At 43.1% G+C, this 21,327-nt stretch overlaps 10 protein-coding genes across 10 annotated transcripts; 4 read left to right on the top strand and 6 right to left on the bottom strand.

The window, feature by feature from the left end:
* Positions 1-340: 340 nt before the first annotated feature.
* Positions 341-4,066, bottom strand: ATC70_004895 (uncharacterized protein; the record flags this gene model as incomplete). The annotated part of the gene is made up of 1 exon (XM_064824195.1): positions 341-4,066. One exon carries the CDS (start codon positions 4,064-4,066, stop codon positions 341-343), a length of 3,726 nt encoding a protein of 1,241 aa, XP_064677131.1.
* A 197-nt stretch (positions 4,067-4,263) lies between these two features.
* Positions 4,264-5,610, bottom strand: ATC70_004894 (uncharacterized protein; the record flags this gene model as incomplete). Its single annotated transcript, XM_064824194.1, has 1 exon — positions 4,264-5,610. One exon carries the CDS (start codon positions 5,608-5,610, stop codon positions 4,264-4,266), a length of 1,347 nt encoding a protein of 448 aa, XP_064677130.1.
* A 2,420-nt stretch (positions 5,611-8,030) lies between these two features.
* Positions 8,031-8,590, top strand: ATC70_004893 (uncharacterized protein; the record flags this gene model as incomplete). The annotated part of the gene is made up of 3 exons (XM_064824193.1): positions 8,031-8,211; positions 8,268-8,356; positions 8,426-8,590. The coding sequence occupies 3 exons, from the start codon at positions 8,031-8,033 to the stop codon at positions 8,588-8,590; spliced, it is 435 nt and encodes a 144-aa protein (XP_064677129.1).
* A 1,100-nt stretch (positions 8,591-9,690) lies between these two features.
* ATC70_004892 (uncharacterized protein) lies at positions 9,691-10,247 on the top strand (the record flags this gene model as incomplete). The annotated part of the gene is made up of 2 exons (XM_064824192.1): positions 9,691-9,696; positions 9,756-10,247. 2 exons carry the CDS (start codon positions 9,691-9,693, stop codon positions 10,245-10,247), a joined length of 498 nt encoding a protein of 165 aa, XP_064677128.1.
* Positions 10,248-10,739: 492 nt separating this feature from the next.
* PMC1_3 (plasma membrane calcium) lies at positions 10,740-11,459 on the top strand (the record flags this gene model as incomplete). The annotated part of the gene is made up of 3 exons (XM_064824191.1): positions 10,740-10,934; positions 10,991-11,191; positions 11,253-11,459. The coding sequence occupies 3 exons, from the start codon at positions 10,740-10,742 to the stop codon at positions 11,457-11,459; spliced, it is 603 nt and encodes a 200-aa protein (XP_064677127.1).
* A 19-nt stretch (positions 11,460-11,478) lies between these two features.
* Positions 11,479-13,584, bottom strand: ATC70_004890 (uncharacterized protein; the record flags this gene model as incomplete). Its single annotated transcript, XM_064824190.1, has 10 exons — positions 11,479-11,676; positions 11,743-11,890; positions 11,952-12,142; positions 12,210-12,374; positions 12,431-12,489; positions 12,552-12,573; positions 12,642-12,737; positions 12,856-13,017; positions 13,069-13,325; positions 13,380-13,584. 10 exons carry the CDS (start codon positions 13,582-13,584, stop codon positions 11,479-11,481), a joined length of 1,503 nt encoding a protein of 500 aa, XP_064677126.1.
* Positions 13,585-13,961: 377 nt separating this feature from the next.
* On the bottom strand, positions 13,962-15,328 carry ATC70_004889 (uncharacterized protein; the record flags this gene model as incomplete). The annotated part of the gene is made up of 4 exons (XM_064824189.1): positions 13,962-14,335; positions 14,386-14,689; positions 14,748-15,073; positions 15,127-15,328. 4 exons carry the CDS (start codon positions 15,326-15,328, stop codon positions 13,962-13,964), a joined length of 1,206 nt encoding a protein of 401 aa, XP_064677125.1.
* A 241-nt stretch (positions 15,329-15,569) lies between these two features.
* On the bottom strand, positions 15,570-16,134 carry ATC70_004888 (Rho-GAP domain-containing protein; the record flags this gene model as incomplete). Its single annotated transcript, XM_064824188.1, has 3 exons — positions 15,570-15,727; positions 15,782-15,822; positions 15,899-16,134. 3 exons carry the CDS (start codon positions 16,132-16,134, stop codon positions 15,570-15,572), a joined length of 435 nt encoding a protein of 144 aa, XP_064677124.1.
* Positions 16,135-16,415: 281 nt separating this feature from the next.
* On the top strand, positions 16,416-19,143 carry ATC70_004887 (uncharacterized protein; the record flags this gene model as incomplete). Its single annotated transcript, XM_064824187.1, has 4 exons — positions 16,416-17,533; positions 17,600-17,800; positions 17,868-18,013; positions 18,074-19,143. The coding sequence occupies 4 exons, from the start codon at positions 16,416-16,418 to the stop codon at positions 19,141-19,143; spliced, it is 2,535 nt and encodes an 844-aa protein (XP_064677123.1).
* A 44-nt stretch (positions 19,144-19,187) lies between these two features.
* On the bottom strand, positions 19,188-20,158 carry SAR1_1 (COPII coat GTPase; the record flags this gene model as incomplete). The annotated part of the gene is made up of 4 exons (XM_064824186.1): positions 19,188-19,553; positions 19,615-19,728; positions 19,790-19,869; positions 19,930-20,158. The coding sequence occupies 4 exons, from the start codon at positions 20,156-20,158 to the stop codon at positions 19,188-19,190; spliced, it is 789 nt and encodes a 262-aa protein (XP_064677122.1).
* Positions 20,159-21,327: the final 1,169 nt, after the last annotated feature.

The raw sequence follows: 21,327 nt of genomic DNA, 5'->3' as shown, positions 1-21,327 counted from the left end.
ACTATGCAAAACACAGCAAAACCTCGGCGTCTTTGAGTCGTGATTTCTCGCGTTAAAAGCCGTTTTAGACCTCCAGAATAGCACCACACAATCGCTCTCAACTAGCATTCACTTACCAACGCATTCACGCAACTTTTTTAAGACCTAAAAAAAAATCATCGAAAATCGACCCAAAACCATGAGGCACCCCTCATGGAGAACAATAAAAAATCAATTGATCGTGTTTTTCACCTCAAAAATGAAGACTTTTACTAAGGTATACATATCAATTCAAAATTTTTTTTTTGTATTTAAATGTGTTTTTTATTTATATTATAGACAGTAAGGTGCCATAAGGGTCTTACATGTCTAAGAAAGAAGAAATTAACTTGGAATGATCTTCCAGAAAAGAGGAGAAAACAGCCCGAGTGATCCAAGATTTACCATCAATTGTGCAGCCCCAATGATGTTGCCAGATAGATGAGAAGGCAGCGCCGAGAAGTTCCAAGATGGAAATGTCCAGAGGATTGTTGTCCTGGCCGTGAAGGGTGGTCAACCCAATCCAGATGGCCTCGTCCGTAGGGAACAGATCAGCAAGACCAAGGTGAGAGACAAACTCATACCAGAAGAGGGACTTCATACTGCAGCCAATGACCATATGGTATTCATCTTCAGTTGCTTCATGACACATCTTACACAGTGGGGAAGGATACTTCACACGGTTCATGGAGTGCAGGCGAACCTGCACCGAGAGATGTCCATGCAGCAAACGCCACCACGGTGTAAATGCCTTGGGCGGGAGACAGAGAGACCAGAAATCACGCCAGAGGTGAGGAGGAAGCAGGAGATGTGGTGGGCGATAGCCAGGAGGATGGGCTGGGCGACGCAACATGTCAAATGACGGATGCCAGGAACGGCGTAACGCCCCGAGAGTGATCTTGTCCACTGTAGCTTTTGAGCGAGGGCCAGTGGTGATGAACCAATGCGAAAAGCTAGCCGTGGGTGGAGAGGGGGTAGTGGAACTCTCCAGCAGTGCGGTTCGCTCTGGAGCGGTGAAGGCCATGACGGACCTGAGAGGAGCAGGGACAGCCCAAACAGGAGGACCCTCGATGGGGCACAAGGCATTGAACAGATGTTGCAATGCAGCAGTATCACGGGGACGCACGCAAACCAAGATGTGGGAGTTGGGGAGCACGCTCAAGAGGCTGGCAATCAAGGCATGAGGTGGCAGTTTGTCACTGTTCCTAGTCAAAGGCAAAGTCGCTGTGGGAGACAGGGAGCATACTTGTAACCAGGGCAGATCTAGGAGCCACCAAGACGGCCACTCAGGAGTGAGAGTCAAGGGAGGCAAACGAGTGAGTAGACGAGCCAGATGCTCCAAGTGAGGGCATTTCCGCACACGCGGCCAGCAGGTACGTGGGTATAGCAGCAAAGGCAGCACCGTAGCATGACCTGAGTATACATGGAATGTATACATCAGCCAGGGAGTGAGGAAATCCGCTGGGGATCTGGGACGAAGCAGACGCTTGACATATATGAGATGCAAGGCGAGATGTTGCTTCTTGATGTCAACCAGACCAATACCTCCATGCTTCCTAGGAAGGCAGAGAGAATCCCAAGCCACAGTAGGCCAAAACGAGACGATGTACTGGCGTACCACGCGCTGTATCTCCTCCAGCCACTTGTCAGGAACCACAACCACACGCAGGAGATGCCACAAGCGAGACAGCAGAAGGGAATTCGCCACTAAACCCTTTCCACGAATGGATAGCTGCCGCTTGGTGAGCAGATTGCAATGACGTTGAATCTTCACGGTAATGGAATTCAGGAAATGCTGCAACTGCTCCTCTGTATGATACAGAGGGTAACCTAGATACCTCACAGAGCCAACTGACGAGCTGTCGTACCACTCAATGTTAGACGTTTCCGTCACTCGCTTCCAATCAGCATGAGCCTCGCCTGACAGCGACAACAGCACGGTTTTCTCCAAATTGACCTTGGCGTTGGACGCTTTGCCATAGAGCGACAAAAGAGACAGCAGCACAGGCCATTCCGCCGTAGAAGTCAGGAAGACTTCCAGATCATCGGCATAGCTCAACAGCTTCACCCGTGGAGGGGTCGCCGGAGCGCGTAGGAGATCATGGTCGCCTTGGACCGGCACGAGAGAGGAGGCACGAGAGATACGCCCTGCGAGAGGAGCACGGACAGCGGTAGACATTAAGACGCCTTGAAGAGAAGGGCAGGCCAAGATGGTTCTAAGAAACGGCTCGAAAGCCAGATTGAACAGCAAAGGGGACAACGGATCACCCTGTCGTAAACCACGTTGTTGATCGATGGGGGCGCCCAACCACCCATTGATTGACAAGGAGATACGAGTACCAAAGAACAGACTTGACACACTGGATACCAACGATGCCGGGAAGCCAAACTGACGAAGAACCATCGCCAGATATGTCGGATTGACCCGATCATAGGCTTTCTCTTGATCCAAGAGTACGGCGACATTGGGATCCTGAGGAGCTGCATCACGGAGGTTGGTCATCAGCGTCTGGTTCAACCACGCATTGTCCGAGATGAGCCGGTGAGGCATAAAGCCTGTTTGGTACGGCGTAATCAATCGGGAGAGGACACGTTTGAACCGGTTGGCTAACATCTTGGTGAACAGCTTAGCATCGCTATTGATCATCGAGAGAGGTCGCCAGTTCTTGAGGAGCTCTGGATCGCCCTTCTTGAACAGCAGTACCATCCTCGTTTCTTTCCAAGAGTCAGGGAAGACACCACGCAGCGCATCAGTCAGCACTTGCTGCAAGAGAAGCAGAACAGCAGGGAACTTCGCCGCCAAATAGCGATACACCTCAAACGGAAGGCCATCCAAACCAGGAGACTTGTTCTTGGGTGCATGGTCCAGTAACAGCAAGACAGAGTCTGTGGAGGGTGGTTCAATCAGCCGGTCTGCCTCAGCTTCTTGTAGCTTCGCATCAGCAGGGATATTGTCAAAGAGAGAGTTGACGGCAGCCAAATCAATGTCTTCAGGTGTGTAGAGATCTTGATAGAAAGTACGAGCTTCTTGGAGAATGTCGCCCATGTCTGTCAGCTTCTCTCCAGTGCCAGCCTTTTTCAAGGACTGGATGGTTTGTTGCGCCTCACGATCCTTGATCACATTGAAAAAGTATTTGTTGTTTTGCTCTCCCATTTCCAGCCAACGAGTAGCCGAACGCAGCATAGCTTGACGAGTGTCATCTTGAATCCGTTGCTCAATCAGTTGCTCCAGTCTTTTGATCCTTGCCGACTCCTCCGGGGTCCCAAGTAGCTGTTCCCGTTCACGTTGGAGGTGGGAGACTCGAGCTTTGAAGCGAGCCTTCTGGCCTTTGGTGAACTGTTTGGCACAGTACTTGATGATCGACTTGAGAGATTCCCACTTCTCCTGAGCAGAGACACCCATATCAGCCACATCTGTCGTATAATAGTCAGACGCCAAAAACATATCCACGGTTTTATCCAAAAGGGCTTGGAATTCACGGTTCTCAAGCAAGTACGGATTCAAACGCCAGCTGCCAGGACCCAACTGGACGCCAGAGGTGACCAGATCGATTGTGAGGAGGCTGTGATCGGTCCACTCAGGTGGAATGTGGTGAGTCTGAGTGTTGATGATACGAGTCGCCATAGGAGGAGGAGCAAAGACATAGTCAATGGTGGTGCCAGCTTTAGGGAGAGTCATTGTGCCTTTTGGAAAACAGTTGAAAAAATGAGTGTTCAGCCATTCAACAAAAGGTTGGACTCTAGGGAGACGAGCTTCGACCGCATCATGTAAATGGATATTGAAATCCCCAAGCAAGATCCACTGGGAGTCAAGCATATCAGACCAGAAGGGCATGGACATCAGCTCCTCCAGGAAAGCATAGCGATGGGCTCTGTGCACGGGCATGTACACATTAGCTATCTGGCATATGGTGTGATTAGCGTCCTTAATAGTGGCGGTGATGCAGCGTTCGTCACGAGAGATGGTGGCATCCGCGAGCTCCAAGCCTTGCTTCAGACACACTATTGCACAATGCTTCGAGACGACAAAGGAAGACCGAGGAAACATAAAAGAGAAAGCACGCACATTATCATCAGTGAGGTGGGCCTGCTGACGGTAATGAGAGACCTCCTGCAGACAGAGAATATCTAGCTGGAGGGTTTTGGAGCGCAGAAAGGAAGTGAATTCCTTCTGTATAGATTTTGAGGAACCCTTAAAGATGCTCCGGGCATTAAGGGTACCTATGCGCAATGATTGTTGTATCATTATGCCCTATGGGCGACATGATACACTTGAGGCTGCGACATAGACGTCGAGCTCATAGAATGACGGCGGAGAGAGGGCACATCAGTCTGGAAATCATTGGGAGAGGAGACATTGTCAGCAGATAACTTGGGATCCAAATGCATATGGAAGGACGAAGCTAACGGAGCATGCTTAGAAGCATCGCTACCGTTGGGAGAACGCTGGAGGGTCTGGGGATCTACCTCCATCACATCCGGAGACTGGTCCCAGGTTTGGCTGTCATTTGCGGAAAACAAGGTACTGATCTGGCTACTTGTGAGCTCGGTCGTTTTGCCGGCTAGCTTGTCTGTGGTGGTGGGCTGAGATGGCAGTTGCTGCGCGAGAATATCATTGATCGCAGGGGATGCTCTATGGCCCTTCTCTTTTTCGTTAACTTTATCAATTGGAGTGACTGAGTAGGAATCAGTGTGATCCCTTTGGCTCGACTCATATTCAGCGATTGCTTCGTCAAAAGGCTTCTCTTCCTCTCGACAGAACTTAACAGTGTGTCCCAACTTGTGACATTTGAAACATTTGCGTTTAGCTAGGATAGGACAAGCAGCGCGAATGTGTCCACTCTGACGGCAGAAATGGCAAACTGGTGGTGCTCCTCTGTATGTCGCTGGCACATAGACATCCCAGGCGGAAAGGTAAAGCATGCGACTCAAAGGCTGTACGTCGTAGGAGTGACCTTCCGCGTCAGTGTGCTTGACCGAAGTGTCGATCAGGAAGCTGACATGACCCTCAAAGAAGCCATCAACAGTGTACTTCTTGATTTGGTATAGCTTACCATAGTATTTCAGCGAGCGTTGCAAGTCCTCCAGAAAAGTGGTCATGTTTGGCATGCGGACAATAGTCATTTGCACATGGGTGAGTTTGCCCTCGCTGTTGTCCTTGACAGCAGTAGCTTTGTATACCACATCGCCATGAGTGATGCCATTGTTGATGGCTCGTTTGGCATCCTCAGGGGAGTCAAATTTAGCTTCCACCAAGAGATCTCCAGTTGACTTCTGGTGATACAGACTAAGGGGGCGAAACTGGACATTAGCAGCTATTTGTTCCTGAATGAGGCGATACGCTGTTGTACGATGCACAAAAAGTTTGTTTGGAAAGGTAAACAAAACCGATCCCGGTGTCAAAGCTTGCTGCAGGATGGCAGTAGCTTTACGAGTGAGCACCTCGGCCTTCAGATCTTCGTGTTCGAACATAACTTCAGGAATTAGTTTAAAATGGTCATCTTTAGCTCGCTGTTGTGGAGCATTGATGACCTTCTTGGAGAGGCCTCGAGAGAGGACCGTGACCCAAGAGAGGTCAGTGGTGGTAGCCATGAGGATGGGTAGTGGAACGCTGGTGGTTATAAGGTTGTAGATGTGATTTAAGCAGTGGCGTAATTTTCACCTTAGGGGTAGTGATGGTTACGCGAAAGAGCTTTATATCAATTCAAAATGTTTCTCTCGATCCGAAGCAACCCCTGAGACATTGCTCGTGAAACCTTTATATGTAGAATCTTGACAATTTGATGAAAACCCTTATTTCATGTTTTGTAAAATTACCCAAAAAGCTTGCTCATAACAACTATATGTATTAGCACCATTGGATGCGCCTAGAAAAAACACTCTAGGAAAGCATAAGGTCGTATGGGATGATCACCACAATTTATATAGTCGAATTTCGCAAAGTCTGTCGATCGAGTCAATTTTAATCAAAACTAAACCAATCTTGAACAGAGACTGAACTGAGTTTAAGGTGGGGTTTGTTGCTGGCCAAAGCCAATGTCTCTTGTATTATGAAGACGAGCGTTCATGCTTCAGATGGCTCTCTACCTTCGCTTTGGTGAGAACCAACCTGAGCAGCAGCAGTCCGCGCTACTGATCTTCCTTGCGTATCTTGTCAAAACACTACTGCTTTCATGTTGACCCTCTACTTACACATGAAAATCCCTCAAATTATCTGTAGATCTGATCCTTATGTGATGCTCTACATCCATATACGCATAGCTACTTCATATATGGGCAAGCAGCGTACTGGTATTTCCCCTTTTTATTCCTTAGTGTGCCTAATACAGCAAAACCTGAGTGCATTTGAGCTACGTTTTCTCGCGGTCAAGACCGTTTTAGATTGTCAGAATAGCACCAAACAGTTGCTCTCATCTGGCAGTTTCTTTCTGACACCTTTGCTCAACTTTTTAGGGACCAAAAAAAAACATGGCCAAAATTCGACCAAAAAGCATGAGGTACCCCTCATGGTTTTGATCGAAAATCAAACGATCGCATTTTTTGCCTTGATAATAAAGACTTTTACTATGGTATGGGTTGAATCAAAATGTTTCTCTCGATCCAAAGCAACTCCTAAAGTCATCTTTGTGGGACTTTGATATGTAAAATTTCGACATTTTGGCCAGAAACCTCTTTTCATGTTTTCGTAAGTTATTCAATAAGTTTATTCAAGACATCTATCTTACTTGGTACCATTGGATGCGCCTTGAAAAGCACTGCAGGAAAGCTTAAAGGAGCATAGGATGATCATCATATTTTACTTAGTCGAATCTGCAAAAATAATTCGATCGAGTCGAAAAGTACCAAAATTTGGCTCATCTAGAGTAGACTAAGGGTCTGAGGTGGAATTTATTTTGGCGACTGGCTGGCAAACTCAGTGCCATTTCTATCATGAAGGCAATACAGTAATAGATGCTTTTGAAGCGTATGGAAAGTAAGTGAAAAATTACATAGCACTATCGCTAACTATGTTATTTTTCTTGCATTCTATATTTAATAGATGCAGTCTATCAAAATACTTGTTAGATCAACTTCTTTCCTTTTCGAGGCTTTGAAAGTGTTTAGGGACAATAATTTTATTATTTTATGAAATACAATGCCTGCGAAGCTAATTAGAAGGGGGAGTGCGTGTTCGAGACGCACCAGAGCTTGACCTAACCTCTTTATTTTGCTTCCTGTACTTACTTTTATTTTTAGTAGACTTAATCGTTGCAAACTTCTCACCTGAATGTAAATCCTAGTATTTACATTTGCTAATCGAGTATGCGAAACACATCTGGCTAAATTATACTGTGCTGTTATGTATCGTCGGATACGTATTGTGCAGCATTTCATATATTTCATGGATCCTCGGTTCACTAAGCCGTTTTTTATTTATATTCCTTTTCAGGGCAATTTCTAGCGACAGGTTTATTTTTAACATTGAGAAGGGTGATATCGATGCGTGGGGCATATACGCAAAAAAAGGCACAGTTCTCTTGTAAGACGGCTTGTATTTCACACGTGGCTTTTTCATTTGTGCCAAGTATATCCAGGCTAAAGGTCCTGTTTACGAAGAAAGAGTTGTTTATGTGTACAACAAGGAAAGCTACTTTCATTTCATTTCATACAACCCGCGCATGCATGTGCAAAGCAACATTGTTGCGGATGAAAAGGACTACCTTTGTCTAAAAACACACATCTTGTTCATAAAGGCATGAGAGAATGCACCCAAAAGAATATATCATTCAATCAGGATATTAGTCTTGATAAGAATACCTCTGTTGTAAAACCTTTGGCTGTATTACACATGATAGCTTTGTTGTTGTTGTTTTGATGATCTTCTGGTTGCTGCAGTTTTCTTATCAAAACAAGAAATCCGCATAAACAAGCAAGATCCAAGATGATGATCTTACTTTGATACTATATAAATACATGCGCATTTGTTGGATGTTTATTGCGTCTTTTATTTTATCAAACTTGGTTCTCTTCACATGAAAGCTGTTATCCTGCTAGTGCTGCTCACAACGTTTTTGGTGTTGACACAAGCTGGGCAAACATATTCATCCTCTGTCAACCTACAATTGCAACGTCCACGTCAGTTCTTGATGGACGTCTACACTCGGCCAAACAGAAAGGGGTTAGTGCAACATATGAGATTAGAGCCAGGAGCAGGTATTCTAAGACTGTAAAAACGTATCTATTCACAGGTATTAACAAATTCTACGCAGCTTTTACACGGCCCTGTTGGAACTTGCAGTCAAGACATGTTGGATCTGTAACGTTAAATGATCCATTTGTCAAAGTTTCATTCTATAGGGTAACGTACCTCACAGCATCAAATCCTCGATGCATATTACTAACGGATTATTGACCTGTTTACATATAGGCAGCTGATTGCAATGGATTCGCAATTAACACTTTCCACGGTTCTGAAACCCTCCCTGGAGGTGGCAAATACACCTCAATTATCAAGGCAAAGTCAGTTTCTATAACAAGAATAAGGCCCATTTTATTACAGGACACGGACCGATTCTATGAAGCTTCTGTGTAGTACACATTGATTTTGCAAGCATCAAATCAAAATTATATTAATAAACAATCTTTGAAGCAACACTTCACTATACATTAAATAACACGATAGGGCTTTAGTATAGAATTTGATTATTCAAAATTCGAATTAGCAGACATTGCTGAACACTATGTCATCGATGGTCCTCTTGGACTCTTGGTATGTAAAACAAATATGAATTTAAAGTTGCAGTGAAATTTTATTGCAGGTGGCCATTGATGTGTAACTTTTGATGGCAAAAGCATGCTTTTTGATGCGTTATGTAGACATTTTATTTTGAAATGTTTCTTAAACTGTCTTTATTCAATGCCGCCTTTCGCATTCTAAGGGAGCAGCGCCTCTATGACATACTTTCATATGCGCTAAGGGTACTGCTGTTGTAGCTCCAGTGCTTTTATCATTGCATTGCTTTTTTATCAATCAACCATCTTTATTCAGGGATCTGTAGAAACCAGGAGTATTTCTTAGCTAAGCATTCAGAAAACAGAGCTTTTGTAGCTGTGCCACCAATACAAACGTTTGGAACGCTTGTTTATTATTTAGGGACCACAGCAAGACGATCAGTAGAAATATATACGCTATCTTTTGTATCAAATAGACTGTATGATGTAGCCTGATACAACCTATCCTTTGTAGTTTTAATTAATGCTTTTGAATGTATCCATCAAGAGGAGCAAGACAATAAAATCTTGAAATGGCAACCAGCCAAAGCAGCAACTGATGTCTAGTAATCACATGCATCTTTTACTGCTTCTTCAAAACCGAGATTGTGTTTTAATTAAAGGAGAGCTTATATATATATATATATATATATATATATCGCATCTCCTGAACAGGAGTGGCCTCATGAATGAGTGTACATAAAGATAAAGATCTTCAATGAAAATGTAATTTAGCAGGAGACTTGAAGGCGATGATTCTCCCTAACTTGAGTTTCTGGAAAAACGTGAATAACTGTATCAAGACAGATATTGGGAGAGATGGTTGATTTGATATAAATACGTGTCCATTTTACAACAAATCCCACATCTTTCATTCATATCTCTTTCATTCATAATATACATTCCTTTTCAACGATAAAAATGAAGGTAAGTAGCCTCATATGGCTTGATACATGGATATAGAGCATTAACTAAAAGCACTCTAGTTTTCTCTCCTTTCTGCCATCTTTGTCGGTCTTGCTGCCACCTTTGTTCTCGCTGAGGACGAGCCCCATTATTTCTTTTTCCCTAATGAAGGTGCTGAATTTTCTGTCACTGACCAAATCACATTTGCCATGAATGGAATCACCAACGATGCCGATGAAACCATTATCGCCAAATTATTCAATGCTGAGGATGACAGCGAAGTCAAACAAATTGGATCCTACACCGGTGATACTATCGTTCGCCCTGATGATGACGATGAATGGACTTTCACCTGGGTCATTGATGTTGAACCTGGAACTTATTATGTTCGTCTCTATGAGCAAGATGCCGACGGTCAAATTGATGATGACGACGAGTGGGATAATGAAATCATCAGTTATGATTTCCGTATCAGAGATTACTCTTCCAAGAGAAAGAGGGCCGCTTTGAAACGTTCTCAGAACATGAAAAAGAGAGCTGCCGCAAATGCTTTAAAAAAGGCCAGCTTGTAAAACAACTCATTCTAACACATGCTTCATTATTATACATCTTGTAGCGGCCTACGAGCGTTCATTTGCTATCGCTCACAGTTTAAACCATCTAGTTTTTCTTTTACATTAGCTTATCTTCCATTACATTCGTTAAAATAATAAACCATCTATTATTTGTTACCTCTCTAATTCAGTATGGATCGTTTTTGGTGGATCAATCAACGTACGTGTTCCTGGTCGCATTTGACTCTCATACATCGATCCATCGCCAATCCAATCAACAACAAAAATAAGACTAACGACCATTATGTCTTTCGGGTGAAGTTATATGTAGTTATTCAGTGCTTCGTAGTCAAAGTGCTTGCCAGCATTAGCATAAAGTGTGTTTGTGCCTTGAAATGCGGTACAAATCCCGCCCTCGAAATCCTCTGGAGTCACAGATGGATTGCAACAAATGAAGCTTCACTTTAATTTGAGAGCAACGTGTCTTTTCCTACACATAAATCTTATACAATGGTCCAAAATAATACAGTTGACCTTCATGCCTATGCCATCCCTCTTTTACACGCTGCTAAATACCCCTCCTCTGATGTTTGTGGTGTTTTGTTGGGTCAACATACTTCAGATGGATTACTAGTCAAGACAGCTATACCATTTTTCCACCACTGGACAACTGTAACTCCAATGCTTGAGATTGCTTTAAAGCAGGTACATAAAAGAGGCTCCAGATTGGCAAGCGTCATGTTAACATGTGTTCAACTTAGACGGATCTTTATGCCAAGAAGAATGATTTAAGCATTCTCGGTTGGTATCATGGCAACGCTCGTAACGATGACACCGTGCTGCCAGAGAGAGCCATCAAAGTGACAGAAACTATCAAGAGAAATAACCAAGATAAGGCCATCATCTTTTTAATCAACAACAAGCAATTCACACACTTGGAAGAAGATGAATCTGCCATCACAGTAAGCTGTCCTATGGTGATGTTTAGAGTGTTTGTATACTAATCGTTCATATAATGAATAGCCATTTGTGCATGTAGACAATCAATGGAGAAAGATCAAAGAACCCTTCACTAGCAACAACACAGAAGCTAAATTGAACGAGAAAGATACCTATTCCAAAGTTCGCGGCTTGTTCAGCAGCAGTGCTTACAATAGAATTCATGATTTCGATGAGCATGTAGATGACGTTTCATTAAATTGGTTAGAAACAAGCAAGATGGCTTTATAAATAAATAATATAGTGGTTTTTAAACAAATTTCTTATCATTGCGTTCTACACGCAGTTTCCAGTAGAGATAAGCAGCGATACCAAACAGGAATTGAGCAACAAATGCGTAGAATATGTATTTGAGCAAGCTGGACATGGTGCCTTTGGTCTCTGCTGAATGGATATTGACTTCATTCATCTTTTTTTGCATCATATTGGATTGAGAAAGTAAGCGTTTCTACAGTGATTCGAGATGCAAATCTGTGAGTACCATGCTCTTTTAATATTCATCAAGTCGACTTACATCCAGTACAGCTAGGGACGCCTCCAATCTTGCGATGGCTGTTTGAATATCCTCCATTTTGCGATTTTGTTCCAGCGTTAATCTGTCGAATTGGTCGGCTGTCTTTTTTGATTCAGATCGCACTTGATCTGTGATGCGAGATAGATCACTAAAAATTGCGACTCTGTCAACAAAAGGTGCCACTTGTAGACTGCTACTATATGACTTACATGTTGCTGCTACTACTGCTGCCCTTACCACTGTCTCCACTACCGCCGCCCGTAGCCAAACTGCGAAGATCTATCTTTTCATATTGACCCGTAATGGCATCATCTGGACTTGGAGCTCCCAAGGCTTCAATCTGTAACTGCACAATTTGAATGTGCTCAATGGCTCTTCTCTGCGTATCATAGATGGCAGCCTAATTCGCAATGTTAGCACAGCTGCTCCACATTACTCACACACACACACACACACCATCAGCTTACCAAGCTAACAGCAGTTTCTCCCTGGAAATCATCAGCATTTGCCTGATCTCTGAGTTTTCTCATTTGGAATTCTGCTTCCTCAATCTTCTTTTTCTGTTCCTCATCTATACCAGTAAACTCCTCTCCTCTCTTCTTCTTTTCCTCTTCCAATGGACGCTTTGGGTGCTACACGAGATGTGTGTCAGTATGTAAATTTTCAGTGTGCGATTCTAAAATCTTACCTCTAACTTTTGAGGAGGATTCAACTGTTTTGTCTCGAAAGAATAAATGTCATGGTCATCTACAATGGTAAATCAATTTAATTAGTACATTTAAGTGTATACAAATAAAGCTGTTACAAACCAGCAGGTGTGTGTGACGCAGCCTAAAGATCAACATGATGAACGTGTCAGAATTTAATCTAAACGAGAGAGTAAACGCTTTGTAACTTACAGATACGCCAAAGTAATAGCCTGTGGGCAGTTTGATGCCTGACTTTTGAACACAAATACGGTAATCTTTGGCGCCAGATCCATTGTCCATAGAAACCTAAACAAATTTTCAATTAAGGAAGATCAGCAGCATGTATAAAAGGGCACACAAAGGAGGCCCAAGGGGGGGGGGGACGGGAGCAGCGAAAAGCCAAAACAAACAAAAAGACACTTACGCTAAGTGTATTGTCCTTGTAAGACACCTTGAGGTACGCTGGTGATTCTGTGTTTCTGTAACTGATGGAGCAAGAACCCAGCATGTGTTTCGTGGGATCCGTGCCAGCAGCAAATGCCATGGTTCCATCGTTCAACAAGACCATGGTGCTTGGCTTATGCGTCTATTCAACAGGGTCAGCTTGACGTCAATTGGATTCTCTCTGGTACCCTACCACTGGATTAGCAGAATCAAGCCAGACACTCAGTCCATCCCACTGATCTTTGGAGCCAAACACAGGGCCTGTTTCCTCTCTGTCCTTGGTATACCAAAATGCTAAACCACGTCCACCGTGCATGTTATTCCCTGTCACCTTGAATGCAATCTCTACCTCCCAGGCTTCATAAGGATTTGGGATTTCAGACCAGATGAAGCCCTTTGTGTTTGGCACAGAAGGAGACAAACGGATGAAATCATCGGATTTGAATACGTCTACAAGAATGTTGGTTGTCTGCTATGCTACATGTAGAACAGCAGCATACTTACCACCGCCCATTGACCAGAATGGAACAGTGCCATTGTAGTAAAAGTTCTTTTTGAATGAGAGCTTGTAGTCGAATTTGGATGTTGGAGCAAATGGCAAGTTTTCTTCTGCTACGATGGGGTCGACTTTGTTGCTTCCCCAGAGACCAGCAGAGCAGGTTTCCAGCAGTAGTAATGACGATACAGCTATGATGCCAAAGATCTTCATTATAATCAAGAGAACACGTAAACAGAGATTGTAATTTGGAGGAAAGAAAGAGGAAACTTAGGGGGGGGTGAAATTGCGATGAGTGTATAGATAAATTTACTTTTTTTTTTTTTTTTTTTTACTACTAAAACTTTAATTTTGTAAAGCAGCGATACAACAGCTGCCAGCATGAGAACAAAGTCCTATTAGATAAAAAGTGTGGTGCATCTAAGACATGAAAGCCGCCTCACCAAGAAGCGTTTTACATTAATAAACATGGGCTATCAAAGCTCGGCATTGTTTATTGAGAGGGAATATGCTTTTTTATACGACCAAGACGACGTTGAATTATCACCAGAAGAGGGGGTGGGGCTCTGGTCAAACAAATGCACTGGTGTTTACAATGTCGATGATGTTGATTGTTCCTGATCTTCCTGCTGCTGCTGCTCTTTGCTCTTCTTCAGAGCTTCTTTTCTATCATTTTCTTCTTGCTCAGCAAGAGATAATCGTATTGCCTCCATCACCATCCAGTCCTCCAAGTCCATATTTACATCTCTCATATTGTTCAAATGTTGATGATACTCGGTTGCTGCGGCTGATGATGCGGATCTACCTGGTCTTGTCAACAGCGATGTGACACCTGCGGCTCTCAGCAGGTTGTTATGGCGAGATCCACCACTGCCAGCATTGGAAGCAGAGTTTCTTCTAGAGACAGCTCGTGCGGGAGTTGGTGCAGGTGTTGTTGTTTTGTCCCAATTAGGTCTGATGTGATCTACACCATGGTTGATAAAATGGCCCATTTCACCTCTTCTAAACACTTACCAATCAATACAACGTCAGGGTTCTTGTGGCCTACACTTTCACGACGGGGTCCATCTGATCCTCCTACACCAGATGTTGTATGTCGAGTGCCTGTCATTGTGCTGTGCGAACCACTTCGAGAGCGAGCCTGAAACCTCTCGCTCCACGTGGGCGGTTCATACAAAATGCCGTAATTCTCCTCCATACAAAAGGGACATGTAGCAGGCACTGAGGGTGTTTCGATAGGGCGATGGATCTGAACAAAGCATTCGGTGCAAATAGGCTGATCACAGCAGCGAGAGTAGTTGATATTTGCAGGATAATACTTAAAAGCGACAACATGAGATAACAAAGCTCATTGTGGACAGCAAGCAGCCACTTACCAGGAAACAAATGGGACATTCAACAGCATCATTGTACAGCATTTTCTCTCTTTGTTTCATCTTTTCAAGGTATGCCTTCTTTCGCTCGACATAAGGGTCATAAGAAGCGTCTCTTTGCGAAGCACTGCGAGGTCTGTTTTTTGGTTTGCTGTCTGCTGCGGCTGGTACTGGTGCTGGAGCTGATACTGATAGTGAGGATGTTGTTGCGTTTGGGTTTGTGATGGATGAGGAGGTGGATATGGTGGACAAAGATGAGGATGATTGTGGTATAGGCAAGTTGGGAGATAGCGTTGCTACTGTCACTGTCTCTGGAGCATCTGGTAAACCTACATACCTGTGTAAGTGTCAAGATGTCATGGCAAACTGCAATGGAGTGTACCTTTGTAGAACGGAGCTATCTTTCTCTGTACAATGAGCTTCTGTAAAATACGAGGGTCGTAATCTTGCTCTGTGGTTGGATACAGGCCGTTTGGAAACACAGCACCAAGGTCAACCAGGTCTTCAATCTTTTGTTGCGGCATACGACCAGGCTTTGCGTTTTTGCTGCTGCTACCAGACTGCTTAGACGCGTTAGCACCCATTGTATATATAAATGATAGGATGGTGTTGTAGAAATGGAAAAAGAAAAAAAGGAAAAAAAAAAGAAGAAAAAGCCCTGTTGGTTGTTTCCCACCCCTCTTCAAGCATTGGTTTATTAATTTTCAAACGGTAAAATGTACAAAGCGCCCTAAACCTAAATGATGCATTTGAACGGGACACACATTCAAACTCATTGCTGCCCGCCTCTTCTCTATCATGGAAGGGATATGTAGTTATCGATATCTAAGCTGTGCTGGTAGCGGACGATATAGGTTGCACGTCAATAATGGCATTGGCAGGTGCATGGCCTTGATTCTCGGTTAAAGCACCATCCAAAACGTAAGTGTATGGGCCTAGCTTTCGATGCTCGTTCATTTCGTATGCAATGACTAATTGACATCCTATGCAATTAATTCAGTTACTGTAGCACTCACATCAACGTCATGGCATCTTACTGGGACAGTGATATCTGAATTGCTTCTCATATCCATCGCGTCTAGATCCACAAGAGGATTAAAAAAAAAACAGACATTTTAGAGTTACAGACTACAACATTACTTCATGGATCAAACCTTTTCAGCAGCACACATTCACCTGCTTCAGCTGTTAGTTTGTATGTGCGTCTGGCATTGGAAACAATGATGGCATTGTCTGTTCTGCGTCGAGGTAGTTGTCGAAGATCCGCATCAATCACCAGTGCAAATTCTGAGCAGAGACAGTAATAGACATGCAGTGATTTTGGCTGATCCTCTGGTTTTGTGGCATGATCTGAAGAAGAGACGACTGACGAAGATACAATTTTAGGCATAATGCAAAATGGGGAAAGACGGATACACGGCTTGTTTGAACACAAAAAAGTCTTTCGTATGTCTGAAGCTGTGACTCTGAGCCATTGGGCCAATGTGAGCACCATGATATCATGAATACAACAAGAAAAACCATGCCTCTCCGATTAAACCTATTACAAGCACAATGGCAATTTTTTACGTCATTTGCGCCTCTTTTTGCCCTGATCAGAAATCAATAAAAGACCCAAGTTTCAGTTCATTTTGATTTTACTACGTTTTCTCTCATTTTACATTTTACAACATGGATATCACACCAAAGCAGCTACACTATTTCAAACGAGAGCTGATTACTGAGCAGTTGATTCACGAGATCAACACACTGATCAAGAGTCCTGATATTGCGTCTATCATTGATAAGGAGGACAGCGAGGCATCGCCGTTTCTTCGCTACATCTTTCAGAACATGATTATTGAGTTTCCATTGCTCAAACACACCTGCGGCGAGGATTTCTGGCCCAAGTGCAAGGTGTTCCTGAACGAATTCAACAAGGTGAATCTGGATTCCTACTATACGCCTCGCAGCAGCGACTCCACCAAGCAACGAAAGATGATCCAGCACAAGATCCAGAAATCGCTGGTGTTTGCATTCTGCGCCAGTATCAAGACATTGCAGGGCCAAGAAGAGAGCATTCGTGTCAACCCGCAGGAGACATCCGCAACTACCACAGCGCCATTATCGCCCGTATCAGCAGCTGCTGCAGCTGCTGCCGCAGAGCAGAACGACATGTTTCGAGTGAATATCGTTACAGTACGTCAAATCAAGGAGAAGAAGACATTGCGAGAAGTTTCACATGCCGAATTCTTGATCGAAACCTGGTTTCCACATCAAACGGAACCTATTTACGTGGGTCGCCGCCATGGAGAATTTAGGCGTCTTCGAGATCAGCTCAAGCATCACTTCAAGAACATGGATATACCTCCTGCTCCATCCAAATCAACAAACACAGCACATCAGCAAGGCTTTCGTGAGAATGATAGACTCCTATTGCGTGCCTTTCTGTACCATTTGACGGGCGATCCTTGTAGCACCTCCATGCCTTCCAAGCACCAACAGCAGATCCAGAAGAGTCACATACTCCGCAAGTTCTTAACAGACTCACCCATCCTATTCACTGTGGAGGAAGAGAAGGATACACTATTGAGAGAGGCAGCTGACAAGCGCCGTCTCGATGAGCAGCAACAGTTTCAAAAGGAATTGGACAAACGAGTGCTAGAACTGAATGAAACGTTGGAAGATCTAAAGAAGGATATACTGCAGCCGGGCGGTTTAACTGGTGTATTTGACATAATCAAAAAGACGCCGCAAATGAAAGATCTGCCAGAGTCTCTCAAGAAAGCATTTGAATGGGGCCGCATTAAGTAAGTAAACTTGTGATACAGAGTAGTTTAGTAAAAGGCTGATTATTCTCTCTACTCTCCTGATAGCTTTGCATTTGCTTTGCATCGGCAGTTCTTAACATCAGATACAGCTACTGAGAATCTGAACAACCTGCGCCGAACGCATGGTCTCATGCCCTATCGCACAATGTCTGTTATTCTTCGATTTTCCAATCCCATGTCCATGGTGAAGAGCATCATGGATCTGTTCTTGGCTCAGCCGTTTGGCGGAAGAAGTTTGTTTCAGAGGTATATAATTCAAGCAACTGGGCTCGACGTTTTATGATCCATCTTACCAATCAATCCACACTTACAGGATTATCATCTCCAATATGAACGAAGAGTCAAAAGTTTTTGAAAAGGATATCAAAATTTTGGAAGAAAAGATTCAAGACAAGGTGCTATGTCAGAAAGTGTATAATGCTGTTAGAACACCGTTGCCCGAAAACTCCAACTTTAGAGGTATGTGTCTCTCTTTACCCAGGCTCGCAATGTCGATTTTTTAATCCGCAATGACATTAGATTACGATACGCGAACCATGGAGATATTGGCGTTGCTTGGCAACGATGAAATCAAGCCATTACTGTCTGCAGAGCAAATTACAATGCTTGCTACATTTGACCAAACACACGAGACCAAAAAGCTAGTCAAGCATATTGCTCAATTGTGGGAACTGTACGCACGTCAGTATGAGCAAGAACTTATGATGAATTTGGTATTCCAAGGTGTCACTGGTGAACTATTAAAAGAATTTATATCCGTCTTTTATCAACCCTTGGCACAAGTATACAAGGCTGCTGATATCAGTACTACCATACGTCACGTTGCCTCTTTCTTGGATGATTTACTGCAAGTCATTGACGAGTTGCCAGCAGATCTGGGTGTTACTGATACTATCCAGCTATTTATTGATCTTGTGCAACGCCATGAACAACATTTCTACGAATTTGTCCATAATGTGCATAGTCAAGAGGCATCGAAAGTATTTGACGAATTGGTTCAATACCTGGATAAACTATTTACGTTTGTGGCGCAAGGCATTCCTGGCAAAATCGACATTTGGCACAGCGTGGAAAAGGCGGTTAGCAAGGAGGAACTGCCGACCTTAGAACAAGAAATTGACGCTATCTGTCAATATCGATATCAGCAAAAGATGTATCATTTTGAAAGACAACGCAGAAAGTTGATGATTCATCACCATGGCAGCGGCATCCATACTGGCACCATCGAAGGATTGGCTAAAATCGCAGCTGATGCAGACCAAGAACGTCAAAATGACATATTCCAGTATATTTCCCAGCGAAAAGAACTCGTGGGCGTCATGGGTGATTTTGAAGAATTCCAATACGAGGACGATGCTCTCCACTGTTCAAGCATCAGCAGTAGTAGCGATGACGATGATATAGACGATGGCCAATCGAGTGGTTCTTCGCTAGCATCAAGAAGAAGTAGCAAGAGCAGCTCAAGTCAAATATCCCATGTTGGCATTGAAAAGCCAGTGTTGAAACTGATACCCAGAATTGTACCTTACTTTGTACAAGACGTAGTAGAAATGATGAGGAAGAGCAACCAAAATATTAACTGTATCTAATTTTTTTTATTCATATCTTATAAACAATTTCATTCATCAAGAAACTACCATCCTTGAGTTCCAGACTTGTTTGCGCCACGGATCAATAAACTTCGTAAAACTTCCCATCTCTTTTCGCATACATCTGCACTGTGTTTACCACGCAATTTTGCTTCAGCTTCTTTCCATCGACATCCGCTTAATCTTGTCAATACATGAGCCATGAGTATCTTGTCGTCATCCATTGTCCATGTTTCATAACCCCGAATGAATTCATGTTCTTGTTTTGGTGAGATGGATGGTTCGCTGACAGGTGGAGACAGTATTGATCTGGTATCGTTAGTTGCTTTTATTTGTTTATCATTGCAGTTCGAATCACGTGGTGGTGTAGGAGGTCTCCACTTTTCTTGCTCCTCATGTTTCACGAATACCTAATAAGAAGCGTTAATATATACATTACAATTATTGCAAATAATATATATATATATATACACTCTTCTCTGGCTGTTGTGCTTTACTCAAAACGTAGGCTATTAAATCCTTGGCTGAAGGTCTTCTGGCTCTGATCTTTGCCTTCAAAGGAGAGTCAGTTGGTAAGGATGTAGACTACACATGTATATGAATAAGTTGAAATACAAAGTGATGATACAAGACTAGAATACTTTACAGCAATATCAGTGCTCTCCTCATCGTCGCTATCAATCAAATTTCCCTCTCCATCATATTCTAGAAAAGGTTTGGATTTTTCTATCCATTGATAACAAGATGTTTAGCTATCGGTTACTGTACATGCAATGCTATCCAAACCTTTTGGTGTTAGGCCTCTGGGTAAAGTAGGTGATCCTGTCTTTTTGAAATTGAGGATAGTACGACGAACGCTTGGTTGATTGATTTTACACATGCGTGCAATTTGTCTTTCATTTGCTCCTGCTTGATATGCGCCAATGATGAGCCATCGTTTCGCATCTCTCTCATCTTGACTTGCCGTTGATGCTGTTAACGATTTTGCTGGTGATTTGACTCTTTTGTACGGCATGCTTTGATGTTTGTTGCTAAAAGGAAAAAGAAGAAAGAAGGTGAAAGGGGAATAAAGGAGAGAAATGTTCTGTTAGCCGACTGAAAAATTTCCACAACGCATGACGTATTGAGCCAATAGCGTTGAGATTTTGGAGCATTGCATTAAATGTAAAACGGGCCTGGTACCTGATGTCGCTCATGTCTATAACCTGATAATGAGCCATCATGTACATTTGATTTTCTCATGCTGGATTGAACAAATTTTTTGACATTCTTGAATGTAAATATTGGATCTGATTGATGCAATTTAATTCATCTTTGGCTTTGACCATTGGTTCTCTATTGTGATTATCAAAAGTGGTAGTGAGTTTCTTTATGCAAACGTTATTTCGTGAAAACATCACATGGGTATAGTAATTTCGTTTTCTATAATTTTACGAGCCTTTTGACACTTTGGGTGGTTTCCCGACTTACGGCTTCGCTTCGGTAAAAATCAACCTACGTTCAGACGGCGAGCGCTGCTGTGGGCCTTTGGCTAATATTGCAAAATTAATATAGCTAAAATACCAGAAGAATCTTGATTGCTGATTGATGTAAAATCACTAATCATATGAATGTTTATGCTTTGGATGGTTCTCTACCTTCGCTTTGCTTTGGTGAGAACCAACCTGCGCAGCAGCAGCTCATGCTACTGATTGCTATTGCGTATCTTATCAAAATACGACTACTTTCATGTTGACCCTCTACTTGCACATGAAAATCCCTCAAATTATCTGTAGATCTGATCCTTATGTGATGCTCTACATCCATATACGCATAGCTACTTCATATACGGGCAAGCAGCGTACTGGTATTTCCCCTTTTTATTCCTTAGTGTGCCTAATACAGCAAAACCTGAGTGCATTTGAGCTACGTTTTCTCGCGGTCAAGACCGTTTTAGATTGTCAGAATAGCACCAAACAGTTGCTCTCGTCTGGCAGTTTCTTTCTGACACCTTTGCTCAACTTTTTAGGGACCAAAAAAAAAACATGGCCAAAATTCGACCAAAAAGCATGAGGTACCCCTCATGGTTTTGATCGAAAATCAAACGATCGCATTTTTTGCCTTGATAATAAAGACTTTTACTATGGTATGAATTGAATCAAAATGTTTCTCTCGATCCAAAGCAACTCCTAAAGTCATCTTTGT

Source organism: Mucor velutinosus, assembly GCF_035048745.1.
Source record: "Mucor velutinosus strain NIH1002 chromosome Unknown tig00001542, whole genome shotgun sequence".
NCBI lineage: Eukaryota > Fungi > Mucoromycota > Mucoromycetes > Mucorales > Mucoraceae > Mucor > Mucor velutinosus.
Note: the sequence above shows the minus strand (reverse complement) of the source record. Positions and strands in the feature narration are given on the sequence as shown.